Genomic DNA, 19,483 nt, shown 5'->3' with positions numbered 1-19,483 from the left:
TTTTTTTTTTATTTTAAGGCAATACAACGTTTGCCGGGACAGCTAGTAAATATATATATATATATCTTCGCGACACAAACAATTTTCTATCACAATTATAATTCCGTTCGCCCATTTTAGTATGAAATATTAACGGATAGATATATATATAGTATATTTTGATATTCATATTATTTATGACTTACAATCATTGTATTTTATTATCGTAGATTATTATACTAACTAGAATATTCCGTACTAGTTTTTTATCTGATTCCTAATGGAGCAAATCACGAAACACTTGTGATAAAAACATTATCACTGATTAATCACCATGACAGTCGTTAAACTATGCAAATTAACCATAGATAGTAGAATAGTGTATCACTATTTCCTGTCTACTAATTAGTCATAGACTTTTCATTTGTCTATCGTAGCCATCATTATTAAGGATTTAGTATAACAATTATATCATTGAAAGAATAATATTATATATAAATATAGGTAATTTAACGAATAACGTGTATAAATAGTTTAATAACATAATGACGGTTTCGATGGTCTAGCAGTTAGACACGCCGCTTTATTACCGATAGTTGCGGGTTCGATACCTTACACGGCACAAACATTTGTATTCATGAGTATGATTGTTTGCAACGGTCTGGGTGCTTTCGATGCATATTATGTATGTATTTGCAAAAAATATATATATCTAAGTATTTGTATCAGTTCTCTAGTACCCATAACACAAGCTCTGCTTACCGTGGGACTAGATGGCGCTGTGTTATCATCCAGGGTTATTATTATTACTAGCTGACCCGCTCGACTTCGTCTGCATCACATATATCATTATATATTGCCCAATTTACGTTATATCTTTTTAAATTATAGCTTATGTGTTATTCTAATGTATAAGCTATTTAACTGTCAAGTTTCATCAAAATCCGTTCAGGAGTTTTTGCGTGAAAGAGTAACAAACATCTTACTAACTGCATAGTACTGTGTTAATATAATCTATATTAAAACAGTACTATACAGTTAGTAAGAAATAAGTAGATCTGTTCATTATGGATAATAAAAAAGTAGGTGTCCTGTAGTTTATTCGACGTTTCATAAATCTTATCTGGTATTAAGTACCTTAGATTAGTGTCAGTTTCTGCGTATAACTCATTAGCTGTAAATCTGCTACTGTTCATGCTGATATTGTGAAATGTGAACGTGGGAGTGTTTATAGTTACCACCTAACGCCTTACCGACTAAATCAGACTTATTACATGATTTATTATATGGCCTCAGTGGTCTAGCGGTTCAGCACAGTATGCTTTAATTCAGGTTGTTGCTGGTTCGATTCTTATCATTGTACAACTTTTGTATTCATGAGTGTGATTGATTATATACTAATAAAATCACTCTGTTATAGTACTTATAGTAGTCTCCTTGTTTTCTAAGTATAATATAACTCCAAGAATATAGTAAATAGCAGTATTCGTGAAATATTTAATAATACATTACTTTGAAGATGGTGTTCTCGTACCTCATGCCTCTTGCAAAGACAAAAATTCTCGTACCTACACGAAAATTCTCGTATACGATAGACGTCCCGGTCTCAAATGCACATTTCTACTCTAAACTGGTTTCCGTATAAGCGTTATTAAAATATCTTTACATAGATGCATAAAAATCGATATAAACTTTTATAACTTCAAAATCATTAACATTATCAATTTTTTTATGAATCAATATATATATAGATTAGTTTTTAACCGCGCCTCAGTCAATTGACTGAGAAGCGGTTAAAATTTCTAGTAATAGTAATAGTCATTTCTAGTAATCCCAAAAAAAATTTTTTGGGATTCATATCCATCCTCGTAATATTATACATATTATGTATTCTTTAAATTTCATTCAGATACTTTTTTATTTATAATAACAAAAATTTCACGAACTCCATAGAGTTGAAAATATTGAAAAGAAAACAAATTATTCAAGCACGGTAAAGACGGTAGTTTTATCCCCTGTCAAGTAGATTTCCATATTCTCAGAGACGCGAGCATTTCAAATAATGCGATCATCCAAAAGTCAACAAACCATGTGACTACTTGATCTCGAATCACAGGTGCTGTTATTTTTTTACTACGTTTCCAAGGTAAAACCACAGGATATTTTTTTATCACAGATAACAGCAGTACAATTCAAACAATTCTATGTATTTTGTATTTTAACACCTAATAGCGTTGTGGTGTTTTTGATTAGATTATAATAATATATTGTATGTAACCAGATATATTACAGTAGATCTGACCTGAAAAGCTCGGGCGTACGTGTCAGTTATTGTTCAGTTTATTATAATGGTTAATAAATAATAATTTAAAATGTGGATATTTCGAAGAGCGCATACTTTATCCAGTATTCCATTAAAAACAACAAAATTTAATGAGGTCAGTCTAAATTTATTTATTTGTTAGTAAATGGCCATTGATTATTTTCAAAATAATCTTTATAATGTGAGTGTGATTGAAGGAATATATGTACCAGATTAAAAATTATGCTTTAAAACTAAATAAAACTAATAATCTGAAACTAAATTAAAACATAAGTTTTAGGTTTCTAAAACTTGTTTTAATCGCTTATAATGTATCTTTCTATATAATTCATCAAAGCATTGATAGTTAATATTGAAATAGAAGTATTTTTCAGTTTATCCATTACAAATCCTACATAAGTTTGGAGTATGTATGGATGGTTGGATGGGTGGACGTTTGTTACTTTTTCGCGAAAAACCTAGTGACCGGATTTTCATGAAACTTTACTGTAATATAGTTTATATACCAGAATAACATATAGGCTAATTGTTAAATGTTATGATATGTTAATATGTTATTAAAAATATATTGTGTAAAATGGGCGAAATATGATGATAAATGTTAAGTAACAGAGATGCAGATGAAGTTGTGCAGGTCGGCTAAAAAAAAAAGAAAATATTTATTATTTATCTGATCAAATAAAAACAAACATTATTTATTTCTGTAAGGAAATTTTGTCGCTAATGAACGCTAAGTCTTTTGTATTAATGTTTAACTCTGCTGCACTATTCTGTATATATAATCTAATGACTAACTGAAAAAACTGGTAAGAAACTTAACAGAAGATATGTTTGGAGTGGTAGAATAAATAAAATATGACTATACAAAAGAGCCCTATAAAGTGTGTTTGAATAAAGATTGTTTCTATTTCTATATCTACTATATGTAAATGAATATAGTGTTTCCGCTATCAAAAATCTAATAGAAAAACGTTGAAACATGAGAGATTTTTGCTTTTGGAAAGATTCTTATCTTACGTACAGAATTTCGTACATAAAAATCGTAAAGTCGTTACTATACGATAACTGAGTGTTTGTTTGCGTGTGTATCTAATACCTATGTAAGCTTTCGTGCAAAATACCTGGAAGAATTACGATGAAATATTCACAATATATATTTTATAATATGGGTTTAGTCTTTATAAATATATAACAGAGGGAATAATTAATTTGCTACCTACTTATAATACTCTACCGCAATCTTGTTAATTAAAATAACAGATATATACTTTTGTAAATCGACATCTATCTTCAATAGACGTCGTATAAACGAATACGTCTACGAAGTCCCGGGCACCATTAGTCTTAAATGAAATGCTCAGTTCAAACTTAGACATCTGCACCCTCTTTGGAGGGTGTTGGTAGGGGCCTAGGGGAGCTCTCGAGCTTTGCTCCGGCTTCTACTTCGGGGGCAACTACCTCCCGGCGACGTGGATAACGCCTACGGATGGTCTTCCGTTTAATTCTAAGTTGGATGTGTATGATATTTTCTTTGCTTTGTCTTCAACGGAAAACGTAGCAAGTAAAATTATATCAATTATTAATTTGAAAATAACATATTGGATATATAGATGTTATACAGGGTCTAATTGTGAAGTTTTGTAAAAGAAGTAAGAGTTTAATTAAACAAATTGAAATATTCTTCATTAAACTTTAGCTTTATGTTCCGGTCACTAGATGGCGGTACTCAGTTACAGCCCTCTGGATAATTTACTTTTAGAGAAATATATAATTTGCAGCACTCTTACAAAAAAAGCCTTTGCCTAATGTTACTTATTTATAGTATATATATGTTGTTATTGAAACTATTTCGCTCGACTTCTAGTAAATGGTGTTTTTATAGCTCCTGACGTGAAAATTTGTTTTTACTTCTAGTGCGTAATAGCTCGAGATTAGGATCACTCAATTTAATACTTTTGCGAACCAGTTCGTTGCCTCTCTACTCCTATCAGAAAAGCACTGGTGAACCTTTAAACTTTTAAGTATTTTTACTATAGATTGTATTCTTGTTTTTTATGGAGTGAACCTATTTGCGATTCGTTTAGAAGCACTCTTCAGAACTAGTTCGTGAACTATACACACCTATTTTTCGAGCAACGTGGAGTATACAATACTTTTTATGCCAGATATTTTATGTTTATTTAGTCTATAACACAGAATTGGGACATACCTTTTAATTTATTAAATTTATTAGGTTTCATGAACAATTGCCAATACCTACTTACGTTTATTATTGAGAAATAAGTATACAATAATTTATTTTAGCACCATACTTTGCATACTTAGAAATTTTCCAAATTCCTTTGAATATTCAGATTATCTTCTATCAAAGGAGTATAATATAATCCTTTGAGAATTTATATTTATATATTGAGTTGCTTATTTTTAGCACCGGATCAATAATTATTGATACACAACATTATTATATAGATAAATAAAAAATCTATTAATGCATCAAGTAGATTTTATTTAATATCTAATAGATTTTATCTAGTACAGTGTTTCTCAAACATTTTTGTGTCAAGCGTACCATGCTAAAGCCATTATAAAATTCTTATCCCCCCAATGTAACGTACATCTTTTTTAATATTGAATATACATAGAATTTTTCATTTAAGAAGTTTAAATGACAGGTTTTAGGAAGATATCACTAGGAAATTTTAACGATTCATAGTAAGTAAATTCACAGTACGTCTAATTAAAATCTGATATTTAAATTAGAAATAAATTTAAGAAATATTTTGTATATTATTTTAATTTAATGAGATCCATGCGCTTGATGCTTACTGCACTGCGATTTTATATTAGGTTCCAATTTGTTGTCTCTGTCTCGAGTTTCCATATTGTTCTATCCAGCCGAATTCTTTTTACCAGTAAATCATTCACTAAATCCACATTAAAACTAAATATGATGCGAAATTATATCTAATGCAATTATTAACTGCAATTATTAAGAATTTGCTTTTTCCTTAAATGTCACACCGAAATCTATCAGTGCATTTCAATGGCCCGGAACCAAAGGGTTAAACTCGTGTCGAATCCATTTCGAATTGCCTCCCTTATTAATTAGGCAGCCCCCCTGTGGGGCATGGGCCACATATTGGGAAACATTGGTCTAGTACCTATATATTTTCATTATAGGGTGGTAATCGAGTGGTGGGTACACCACACCATAATCCAAAAATAATCGTCACATGAGATATCAAGGATAAGTTTATTTGTATATTTAATTCAAAATAATTGTAGCACTATTACAACATTAATTGTAAATACCTATATAAACACATGTTTGTCAGGAACGCGCTTTAATTTCCTCGCCTGGGTATTCGTTATCCAGACAAAATTAAGGTAAACTCCCCTATTCGTGAACATTGAGGTAAGACCTCAACAACATTCGGTTACTAAATGATCTTGTTGATAGTTTCGGAGCTGGTAACACAAGTATTAATTATTTAACTATTATAACCCAACATTTAAATTAATTTTACTGAGAGTATCAGAATGTCTATTGAACGGATTTTGCTAAAATTTGCCATAAAATATTTTTTAATTTTTTTTTATACCACGTAGGTGGCAAACAAGCATACGGCCCATCTGATGGCGAGCGATTATGATATTTAAAAAAAGCAAACAAAGCAGAGACTGCATATTTATTATAGACCAAATAGGTTTATTTTATAAGTTTCTGATTGAACATCATGTAGATACCTAAAGGTTAGATGAAAATAGTGCGCCCTGGAGGGGAAAGAATATCTAGTTACGCTAATTAATGAAGAAAGCAAATTTTACTGAAAGAATATATATTCTTTCCCATTTATAAATAAAAATAACTATTCGCAGAATTTTCAAAAGAGCTTACCCAGGACTCTGATGAACTTGTAAAAAATAAAAGGATTTTATTTATAATTGCAGAGATAGATACTGTGTACTAAAGTACTCCTAGGTATTAGAGATAACCATCCGTGTAACAATATTTAAAATATTTGTGTTTGGGAGATTTTCCTACCTACGTCCCGGTAACGATTCGACTGAAGCCAGACATACACTAGCTATAGCTATCTACATTTGTGTTATATACACCTGATCTAAAACACACTGGAAAACTTCTCCCAAAACTTTATGGTTGTACAAAATTCTGCAATTTTGGTGGTGGTATGTATATATATGTACTATATGGACACCTAGTTGAATATAACTAATTTATATATACATTAATAACTATATTAATAATAAGTACTAAACGCGTTAGTTAAAACTAACTAATGAGGTAGGACACAAGATTTTAATTTTTGTGTTTCGTAATCGTAATCGTAATATACCAATAGGACGAAGGTGTTAATCGGTTCTCAAATCCTCTCTGACTTGAGTGATTTCAGGATGATCACAAATGTTGCGTAGATATTTTAATATCAATTGTCAATAACAAATTTTAAATACGTAGTCAGATATAATATGAGCATATCTAACAAGTTTCACTATTACAATAAAATAAACAGAGTACTGTTTGGCTGGTTTTTTGTATGAATTCCATTTAGTTTTATTTTCAGAAGGAGAAACATTTTCATATCAGATATAATTTTATAATCTTCTTAATATTATAAACGCGAAAGTTATTAAGTATGGATGCATGTTTGTCACTCTTTCACGCAAAAACTACTGAAAGGATTTTGATGAAACTTTACAGTAATATAGCAGAATAACATATAGGCTATAAATTTCAAGGAGGTGAAATCGCTGGCACAACTAGTTATGTATATATTCTTATTTACTATATATTTCCAGGAGGACCAAATCGATATAACATTCAAATTGATTTTTTTTTCACAACAACTTACTAATAGTTTTTAATATTACTGTGCTAATTACATATTTGTATTAAATTGAATCATAAAGCTGCTCGGAATAGTGCTATTATCTTTATTTTATTTTCTTAAATTTTTAGTGGTAAACTTATTTTTAAATCTACATTATCATATCTTTTGTAATATAAGCTATTGTGTAATATTATGTAACATATTGTTTTTATATCAGTACAAAAGTGTCTAAAAATCTATAAAGAATACACCGAAATTAGGTAAAAATTACGCTTCTTGAAATTCACCCATTTACTTCCCCTGTAGCTACTATAACTAAGTAGTATTAAGTTAAGTATCTGTCAATTCTGAATAATAGTTCAATGACCACAGTGATGATAAACAATTTTCTCATTCTTAATTTTCTTATCTTTATTATTGCAAGTAAAGAGAATATGTATATCACAAGGAACAAAGTTTTCTAAAAGTCGCTAGTTTTACCAAAGGCACCGAAATCTGGTATTATACAAACTTTAAACTTACTTTCTTGTCTGAAACTTCAACTAGCTCTTCAGTTTTGAATTTTGGAGTCTCGCTGTTCAGTAACTATGCTTTCTTCAACTAGCCAGACACAATGTAGTATCTCAAGTAGGTATGGAATGAACTCTTAATTATAATGATTTATAAGGTTGTAATTAATTTTATCACAGGTTTGTCCTGAGAATCAATAAATGAAAGACATAGATAGTATAATTTTGAATATTTTCTTGAGTTAATTGTGGAATTTATTAAAAATAATAAAATTCCATCGTGGTGAAAATTGTTAATAATTGGAAGTAAGTAATTAGAATAATACTTTTACAGACTATATAGTTATTGTTAAATATACGACACCATATATGGAAATATACCCCCAAAACATTAAGTACCTATAGTTTTATGAAATAATTTATTAATAATATAGAGATTATAATTATTCCTATTATTCTGCTTGGGGGTCCGAATTCGCGGATTCTACTAGAAATATCTTAGTCCTATATGTCATTTCTTTTTTAAGCCTAAAATGTTATGCATTTATTATATTTTATTTAAATAATTTCATATTGCTATTTACGGGTCTTGTTCGGCTTCAAGAATTTTAATCTAGACTGGTCTGAATACATCAACTAATTGATTTTTATTAATTAATTACCAAGATTGGTATATGCATTACCAAATGTATCAGTTATTATTGTCATTACGTAGTTATATTAGAAGAAAATATATGAAAGAAAATATTCTCCATTCTTCCTAGTCAACATCCCTTTCTAATGTAATCTTTGTGTCTTTGAATAACTTGAATATCAATTGTAGCCCGTGACGGACGCCATGACAACGAATGTAACTTAATTGGATCCCTGCTCCAGGGCTATAAAGTCTGGCGTCTATTTGATCGCACCCGTAGTTCGCAATCGTCTCTGTCGGAGGCATGTAGCCAAACTAGAGACGCCGTTCTAATCGCACTCGCACAATGCCATCCGACAATCGCGAATAAGCGATGACTACGTCGCAAATTAAGAAGTTAACATTTTGATTTTATTATTTTCAATTATTAAAAAATTAAATATGAGTTCGATACAACATCCGACGATTTTTGGTAATTTTGTAAATTTAAGTGGCGGTATAAGACTGCCGCGTCCTTGGTCGAAAATGTTAGGTCTAGGCAGTGTGAGCAAGCCTTCAGTCGAAGAATTGTTGCAAGTAAGTATATTCACTATGAAATGTAATAGCAATTTGAAAACATAGAGAGTAAAATTATTATAAGTGTGTATGTTTGTATTGTTTTGGTCAAAATATGTCGAAACTTATATACATAAGTTTCGACATATTTTACTGAAGCAGAATAAAATATATATTTTATTCTGCTTCAGTACGAATATTTATAAGATCGAGAACCGAATACACAGTTATGAAGCTGGGGAACTTTATACCATTAAATTTACTTTATATTTGTGCTTACTGTGCTGTATATAATCGTATTGATTACAATTCAATAACTTTACAGATGATTTGTTCTTCAAAAGCTACATAATTTCTGATAACGAATGAACATGTGGGTAGTGTTACATCATAATTTTTATGTTTTTTTCCTAGGTTATACAGTCAAATTTTTCTAAGACTCTATTGATTACGTGTGGCACCATTTAGGTACCATCTGTAGATCCGTAATTATTTTTTTATGTCAATATATTGGTAAAAAAAATATTATTATTATTTAGAAAGATAATAAAGTACGCCCAGAATCTCTGCGCATTGTATTATACTCTCTAAATACATAGAAAAAAGGAAGATATAAAAAGTTAACGATCTTGAGTTACTGCCCGTCTTTGGCCATATACCAAACTGTTTGTACGTGCCTCAGACTTCTCATAACTTAGTTTGTGTGCAAAAGTCACTTCTATGGAGAAAAAATATACATGGGTATAATTCTTATATATTTAATAAAAAAACAGTAAGTTTATGACGAACGACTGACTTTTCCTACATCCGCGTAGACGTCTACCATTTCAGATTGATTATAATGTATAATACCTTCCTTACTCGTATACTGTTCGCAATTACAAACATTATTAGATAGTATAAATTAAACTATACATAATCTTACTTATTTTGAGGAGCAATAAACTTACCGACGGCCTGCCGTTTCCTTCGTCTGCGTAGATTTTTATTATTACCAATTAATTTATGTATTTGTTTCCTACACTTTTCATTATTATCTCCTTTCTAATATCCTAACTACATAAATTAAATTATCATATTATTATACAATGTTATTCGTAAATATTTTCTTCATCAACAAAAAACTTTGTCTTACATTACTGCGTAGTACCTACTACTTATAGACTGCCGGCCGGTTTATATACGCCCGCGTAGACCTTTATTATTTCAAGTTAAGTTTGGACATTTTCTTTTATTACAGTTATGTTTTTGATCTTACTACTAAATAATTGTCTAATATGATTATAAATTCATCACATTCACTCATTACACAACACAATTATTATAACAAACAATAAATGTACCTACGGCGTGCCTATTATTAGTCTGCGTAGACCTTTATAGTTTTATTTTAGTATTTGTTTCGTTTTCTTAATTTTTCTTCATTAACTTCCTTTATATATATACTATATATTTTTGTAAGTTAAACCATCATTCATTTATCATCATTGTGCAATGCATTTATGATGTAGGCAGGTATTATAAAAATAAAAAAAATATCTACCACATTTCATCATTTTCGCGAGCCCTTGCTTTCGGGTTTATTTCATTGTTTGTTTCGTTTATCACATTTCAATTATTCCCACCATTCCAATCATGGTCATTATTATAAATATAATCATTGTACTATAAAACAAAATTACAAAAACACACTTCCTTTTTTCACTTCCTAAATTGGATATTAAGAAGCCAGCATCTTTCATTATACATATAATTCTTGGTTGTCTTTAATTAAATAAAGGAACTGAAGAAGAATTAATATAACGAAATAATTTTGCGGTATTTCACTGAAGTTCACTGAGGTACAAGATGGTATATCTAGAGTAAGACAAACAAAGTTGGTTATTTTGTTATTTTGAAACATTTATTAAATAAAACAGGGTAGTTTATTTCGTTTGTAGGTATATATAATACATTTATGCATAAGTATGCTTAAAATTACTCTTTAGTTTCAACATCACGTAACTAATTATTATAATTAATTTTGTTAGGTTTGCGGTCGATTAAGTATTTTAGTAGTTTTATAATACATTAAATATTTACGTATGTGTTTATAAAACTGTTATATATATAATAGTTTACTAATAGCATAGAATACATGTACTATGTAAAAATGAGCACACACAAACCTATTATTAACCGACATTAAACTTATAAAGATAGAAGCTTCATTCGTGAAATTAGGTTTAGTTATACTCGCTCTTTACCAGTAGTAGATATGTGGAATTGGTGATAGTGCACTATCACCAATTACATGTCATGTATGATTGTGATCTGTAGTTTTCTCATAATTGGAATGATAAATAACCTAATGGTCCGCCCGATGGTAAGTGGTAACCGTCGCCTACGTACTTGAATAGAATCACATACATTTAATCATCAAGTAACATAAGCATTGGAATTCTGGAGGACTAACTATAAATCACTGTCTGATTCCCTTACCACCCGTACCACAAGTTGAGATTAAAAAGTATCTTGGTTGAAATAGATAAGACAGATGATAATGTAAATGATGTAAGGAACGGACATAACACACGAACGACTTTTATAAAGACTGAGACATTAAAAACCTCGATAAAAAGTAAATAAAGGGTATAATAAGTTTACATTATCACTAGATATAAGTCATAATAATAATAATGGGGTGATAGACTTATCACCCCATCAACATACAATACATATATATATATATATATTGTATGTTGGACTCCAGTCTCCGCAATTAGCCTCTCTTTCGTGTCGTTGTGCGTGCTATATATATAAAGAAGAATAATAATAAAATTTATTCAATAAACTAAATACATATGAAAACGGTATTCCTTATACAAATAATATTGACGGTATGAACAATTTTTAACAGTACCAAAGAAAGAAAATGCCTCCCGTGCTAATAAAACTCTAGTTATGACAAGGTAATGATTAACCAGTAAAAATAGAGTACTACTATTATGCGTATATACTCATATGTCAAGGTCTATGGTCCATCACGGGTATATATTTCTATTGAATTCGCTATGATACTGTCAGATTCGTCTTAGTTAGGAAGGATTTACTAGTTAATTGACGACTCTAGCATATATACCGTTCTATTACAGAATTTACTTACTTTCCATTAACGTACTTACTATTAATTGCTTGTTGCGTGCAATAACGTTTAAACACTTATGTACATTTTCACCATAACATTGGAATTCGAAGGAAATTTGGAAGGTATAAGTGTAGTTGAACTGTTATTGGAATTCCTTTATGGATTTTTATCTTTCGATGGTCACGGATTCGATTCCTCGTATGAGGAAAAACATTTGTATGCATGAGTATGATTGTTTATATTAGTCTGGATATTTTCTATGTATATTATAAACGTATTTGCAGAAAAATCTATCTAAGTATATATATCAATTCTCTAGTACCCATAACATAAGCTTTGTTTAGCTTGAAACTATCATAGATAGCGTTGTGTTAATTTTACAGGCATATTACTATTATTTTTAGCTCACCATATTATTTTTGATGATCACGGGTTCGATTCCCGTACGATGCATATATTTGTATATATAATAATATTGGTGCTTTCGCCATCGCTAACAGTTTACGCTGGCTTTGCACCAGTTGAGGATGATAAGATGAATGTGTAGTCAGGTCAGTTAGCTGGAGAATTTGTCGTTACAAATTCACCAAGAATTTATCACGATGGTTTCCAGAAAGAACCGGCTGGAAGTAAATGACAGGTGAATACTTGAGGTAAATACATGACAGGGTAAATTTCTAGCTATGGTAATAAGTCCACATTACTATTAATCTCTTTCCTCCTTACATGAGGATGATTATTTAACTGGGTCTTTGTGTGGAAGTCTAGTACCCACAACACAGGCTAGCAGGCTAGCTTGGGACTAGATAACGCAGTGTATATTGTCCTGGAATATACGTATTATTTTTCTCAAAAAATCATTACTAAAGCGGAGGTATTTAATGTACCTTACATTAGTTTTATCTAGGTAGACTTTGCAGAAAGTTGTGTATGTGGAAATCAATGTCTTATTTATTTATACGCCAATGAGCTTGCTCTGTAAGATGTGATTTGATTGAAAATACGACAGGAAATTACAGAGCACGAAAGTATGACATCTAAGTCTTCGAAATGAGAAGAAGTACCACGTGAGGTACCACGGGTGTCACGTGATAATGTTACCAATATTGTTGTTGTTTTTGCATACAACATATTTATTATATATATGTATAATATAAGTACATATAATGTATGTACACTTAGTATGTACTGAATTATATTGCTCAACTCTTAATCAGGGTGCTACAATAACAAGACACATTACGAGACTAATTCTTTAATATATTGACTGTGAACTTAAAATATTAATAATAGTGTATGCACATATATGCCACAAACCAAGTTACACGGTAAAAATGGCAATATTTTCAAACTAAAAACACATTTCAATAATAAGTGGTTAGCATTTTGCCATTTGAGTAAACGCGATTCAGATTATTATGCTCGTATTCATGATCTTAGATTTATTCTAACGTTGATTAAAATTGGCATAAGAGCAATCTATGTAAACTTGTACGTAGTTAAACCTAATATAACCTTGTTATATTAAGGAATGAGAAGGAGTTGTTAATCAAAAAACTAATTATTCTATGCCAACTACCCTTAGTTGAGCATTTGGTTTAATTGCCAAAGAACTATCACTTTTTAAGTAGACCTATATTTATTAAAATATATCAAAATTCATTTTTGAAGACTGATTTTTAATATGTGATTTATGAATTTTACATATGTAATATAACGCACTAACTTTTAATAAGAAATGCCGTCGTTTATAGCTATTTAAAGTCCAGTACTATATATATGTGCTCTGAAAATTTCAATAATGAGATTCGTACTATCAAGTACGAATCTCATTACTGAAATATTTTCAGTATTTTTGTCGAATTTTTCATTTTAATGCGATGGAAACTGTATCGTTCCAGACCTATGGGAAAATCCGTGATGTATTACTAGACTAGTCCTAAATAGCTATAAATACACGGATGCGTAATATGTTGCAGTTATGAAATTCGTACATGAATAATGGAGTCATATACCTGTAGAGCTATTTAGGGCACTGCAGTTGCAGTTCTTAAATAGAATCATTTAGTTGAGGTCCGTAGTCTAAAACGAACGCTCTCATAGTCAACAAGTTATTAATTTTGTACTTCAGTGCTAGCAAATATATATGGTATATACATCGTAGTAGGTTGGCAATAGCAAGCTCCTCCTATAAAACGGCACTGTGAAATTGCATCGGTGCATTCCATTTTTCTGTTCAGTTGAGAATTTCCGTGAACCAGCTCTGACGTTAGGCGCGATAGTCATTCGTCTTTATTCAATTTCTTAAAGTTCCTTATTCATTTATAATAATACTATTTAACTTAAAAATCATTATTACTATTATTGTGTAATAATTTTATAGTTTAATTTGAATACTTACTAAAAAATACTTGAATCTTTAATAATTTTACTCGCAATTTTTTAAATTTGCATTTTTTTCCCTTTGTTAAAATTTATATACTTTTTTATTTGTGCACATTTTTTAAAATAAATAGCACATATAGAGTTGAAATAAAATCATATTAAACTTTAATAAGAATAGAATAGTAATAATATTAAATATGTTCTACTTTAGTTTCACTTTATTTGTTTTCAAATTGTTGGCCGAATTTCATTTTATCCTAAATAAAATAAAGTGTAATTTAGTACAAATATTTTTAATATTACTGCAACAATATCTGATACCCTTTTACTAATCTATAGTTCAATTTTTGTGACGTTGCATTAATATAGGTCTATTGTAGGGTAGTAATTAATATTTTTGGTATTTTAATTGAAGTGAGTAATAATGTGAATTTGCAAGTCACAACGTGCAGTATATTGTGGTGAGTATAATATATTTATATATATTATATCGTTTCCTAAAAAATTATCTTATTTGTACCGAGTACAAAGAATGTCATTTTATAATGACCGTATTTCTTAATATTAAAAGTTAATAGCTTAACTTGTGTATCTGTGTGATTTTTTTTACATTACATGGATGCATTTGTTATTTTTGGTTGTACTATGTGTATATTTTAAGATTTTCGAGATAATTTTATCTTTTTATAGGTTGAGATTATTTTATTGTAACCATTGATTTGTTTCAAAAATCCTAAGGACATTAACCTACCGTGGATATACTAAAGTGTCATAGTTATACTTGTATTACTTTTTCAGCTTTTCTTATAGAATACTTCTGCGTTAAAGAAGATATTTAATTTATTTACCCTATTATAAAACTTGTATTAAATACAAATATTAATTTACTTGTTCGTCATAAATAATAATAATTTACAAACATTTTTATTAAATACTAAAAATTTTCAATAGAAAGAATTAATTTTAAAAATATAATTTAAATTTTTGGTAAAATCTATAAATTCTCATCTTATTTCACTTAGTAGTGTGTATAAATCCCCAATGAGCAATTTAATTTAAAATTTACAACTTTATAAAAATACCTTCATTTAATTTTTCAATAAAAAAATATTTTACTGTGGAAAAAATCAATAAATTCTTTCTCTTCTCTCTCTTCTTTCTTATTCACATTGTAGTTTGTTTAAACCCACAATTGGTATAAGTTTAAAATGTACAACGTTATAAAATATACCCAACTTTAATATTTATATAAAAAATATTTTTACAGCGGGAGAATATGTATAATTTATTATGTCTTATGACATAGTAGTGCCTATAAATCACCCGAGCAATAATTTAAAATGTATGACATTAAAAAAATACTCGTCTAATTATGCGTATATATAACCTTATATGGTTCTGAATATAATTTCTTACGTTTATACCTATACCTTTTTGTTTAATACATACGACGTCGTTCTCCTAACTCTGTTACAGTGATGAGATTCACAATAGAATACAATTCAAACTAGATTACCTAAGTCATATGTCAAAAGCCGCGTTGTATTGCAAGTATAAATGAGACTCTAATAGAATATGTTGCATCCAAATGTTGCAGTGACAAAATCATGCAATGCAAACTAGATCTTATATCTAGATATATTTGTAGCGCAACTCAGTTCTCGTAGATCTATACACTATCATTCAGGTGCGCTCCGCGATTGGTGCCTGGTCGTTACATCTGCTTCTTCCTGTGAAATAAAACAAAGTATAGTTAACACATTATTGTTACAAAATTGTGTAAGTGTATACTATGTATAATTACGTATATATGTATATATTAATAGTGTTTGCATAATTAAAACATCCTTGTAGTTTCACACATAGAACATTGCTACCGTGTATAATAACCGTTACTATAAAATTGCCGGGATGCATTTCAGTTCACTGTAGTTATGCGACTGTGAAAGTCGTGTGTAGATTTTCCTGACTTTAAAAAGTTTTCATTATTATAATACATTAATTTTCTTACTACACTATTTCCGATTTATGTCTAAGTTATAAGTAGTAGTAAATACGAGTATTTGTGGTATTTTAAGCGGTGGTGTGTAATATAAAAATTGTAACTAAACAAAATGGCGTAAGTATAAAAATAGTTTTATAACTAAATAAAGTGAAAAGTTGCAACCGTTTATTATATTTTTATATTTATATTTTTATCATTAATGGGCTCCATTAAAATTATCTACAATTTTTTACACTTAAAACTTCCTAATTTCCAATTTTACGAAGACGTACACACGGTTTATTAACAAAATTATGAACAAATTATTGAAGTGAATCTTGCATTTGCAATATTAAACAACCTGATATTTTTTATGATTTCACTAAATAAAGCCAGGTATCTAGTAATTAAGTTTATTAAACAAAATCTCGATTGCAAAATGTCTTACGGATACATAAACATGCAGTCATTGTAATATATTTATATATTCAAACATTTTATTCTTTCTTTAATATTTCCAATGTGGCGAGATGAGCTCGATTTAGTTTCGCTAGTAGTAATAAAAGGAGATCGGTTAACGGAGATGAATATGTTTGCCCATAATTTACTATCTACCCGCTAGTTATCAGTTTCTGAACTAAGTTATTGAATCGTCAGGTGAGCGTTTATTTGCTGTAATTAAAGTAGAAATATATTTATAAGTATAATTATCTTGGTAAGATCCCGTGATTTACTAATTATACTTATAAATAATGACCATTCAAACTTAAAACAGTATACAAATATATTATAAATGAAATTAAAAAATTTCTTTCTTTATTATCCTTTATACGACATTTCAGACGCTTATGAACGTAATTTGTTTTTGTATTACATTTTATACCTACCGTCTTGTTCAGTATTCAGATTCAATTGAGAAGAACTGGAAAGATACTCATCTGAATTTCGTTTTTTAAAAAGCCAACTTATGTACATATATTTTGTACTTATGTAGGTGACTATGTATAACAATAAGTGTAAATCTCCTTTTGTCATATATATACAGCTATATTATATGTACTCACTATCATAATGAGTACATAACTTAAAAAAAATATAATGTTAGTTATTTTTTTTCCAGTCAATCACAATTGAATCTGTAGCTATACTGATATCCAGTTCAGTATACAGATTCAATTGTGAATGTCCGTCCACGGTAGGGAAAAATGATATACAAAATAATATGTTTAAATGTATGTATTTATGTATGTTATTATTATATCTATAATTTTCTTTCTTTCCAATTGAATTTGTAAGTTTTTTCACACCTGCTTACTTATATATCATTTATGCACCTAAATGGAGCAACCGATTATGAGAAATATTTCAGTTAAGTAATGTCTGGAACAAAACCAAAAATTTTGTTGCTTTTTATACTTTACTAGTAGACTTATACAGTTTTGTCAAAAGGACAGTTTGTTAAAAATTCATAAGTACGAAAAGTGGAGATCGCTGTAGGGATAGTTTAGTTGTTGAATAGACTATTATTCCCGCGCAACAGATCATTACCTACAACGTTAGCTTTCGTTGTATCCTTCATATTAAATCCAGGATTATATTCATTCTGATAAAAACTTGAATGCGTCCCGGAATAAGATTGTAAGAAAATCTTTTCTAATAATCCTAATAGGCTCACAATATAAAGGAATATATATCCATGGAAGATGTCAAATGATATATAAAAGTTACTTGGAGTAAAGCCTTGTGATCTTGAAAAACGTGGCCTTTTTTTCAAGCATTCTTCTTTTACTCTGTACCAAAGAAAAATTTACAAAGTGAAATAAGCATGCTAGAAAAGAAATCTACTTACAGCGTTTGAAATATGAAGATGGAACTAAATGGAATAGATGAAGTGTAGTAAATAGTAACGACTGAAATCAAAATGAGAAGAGTGCCTAAATCACAACTGGGAATAGCTAAGATGGAGAAGCTAGATCACTCTACCCGCGAGTCAATTTACGCGATCAAGATATTGAAGTTCTTTCAATCCGAGTAACGAGAGGTGTTGATGCGAATAAGTCATTCCTTCAATACTTATAGGACAGATTTGTATATGTAATGAAGGACTGATTTACTTGCTCCAACAAATAAACCTTCAGAAGTCCCAAAAGATTAGAAAGTAAAAGTATTTTTGTTTATACTTAAGATTTGTTTGTATTGAAGTGGTTTTTATTATATAAAACATGGTAATATTTACATAATTATTCCTTTAATAGTTAATACATAAATAATTTCTCAATATCCGTGTTTCATTTAACCTTCTAGATATATAGAAATAATCTCATTTTAATTTTAATACACGTAAGATACTATTGATGAAATTTAATAATCGTCATAGGTTTATTACAGCGATTACTCATATGTTTAAATATATGTTATACATCATTTATCTTTCTAAAATAAATGAAATTCTTTATATTGTGTCAAAGTATTATTCTATGTATATTCGCGCTCATCAACTAATATGAATCTTTCAACAGGCAGCTGAGAGTGGAAATGTGGAAGATTTTATGCGGTTGTACTTGAGTGAGCCTTCACGGTTAGCTGTGAAGGATGCTCGAGGACGGACCGCCGCCCACCAAGCAGCTGTCAGGAATAACACCAATATATTGCACTTCATTAACAACTACGGTGGAGGTGAACACATTAACTTATATACACTACAAAATTATTTCAGAATATCTATTCTGTACTAGATCTGATCCATAGATTTGGTTACACGAATTGTTACAAATAATTATTTTGTGTAAAATTAGAATCTTTACTTACTTTTCTATTTATTCAATTAGAAAAATTGTAACAATATATTTGTTACAATTTTTCTAATACTCTACATATTACATGATTAATTATTTTTTACATTTAATTCAAGACAAAATAATAGAACACAATATAATAAACAGATCGTGTACTGAATTTCATTCAAAGTTATTTAAATGTAACTTTCAATTTCTTGTTTTATAAACCTTGACAACCATAGTACTTATATTTATAACTAATACTCATTCATTGTTAGTGAACTCTTATCAAATTCTACCATCTTCTTATTCCTTTTATATGCTGATATAAATCAAATCTAACTATAGCTGCTTGAT

The 19,483-nt window shown here is 29.4% G+C and overlaps 1 protein-coding gene across 1 annotated transcript in view; it reads left to right on the top strand.

Annotated features, from left to right (window-relative positions):
• Window positions 1-19,483, top strand: part of LOC131849099 (transient receptor potential cation channel subfamily A member 1) — a 40,502-nt gene that overhangs the window by 2,213 nt on the left and 18,806 nt on the right. The window contains exon 2 of the mRNA XM_059199085.1: window positions 18,869-19,025. Within this exon, the coding sequence (XP_059055068.1) occupies window positions 18,869-19,025 (157 nt within the window). The remainder of the gene's footprint in view (window positions 1-18,868; window positions 19,026-19,483) is intronic.

This window comes from Achroia grisella, unplaced genomic scaffold (assembly GCF_030625045.1).
Source record: "Achroia grisella isolate CSIRO2021 unplaced genomic scaffold, CSIRO_AGI_Agris_v1 utg640, whole genome shotgun sequence".
Taxonomy (NCBI): Eukaryota; Metazoa; Arthropoda; class Insecta; order Lepidoptera; family Pyralidae; genus Achroia; species Achroia grisella.
Note: the sequence above shows the minus strand (reverse complement) of the source record. Positions and strands in the feature narration are given on the sequence as shown.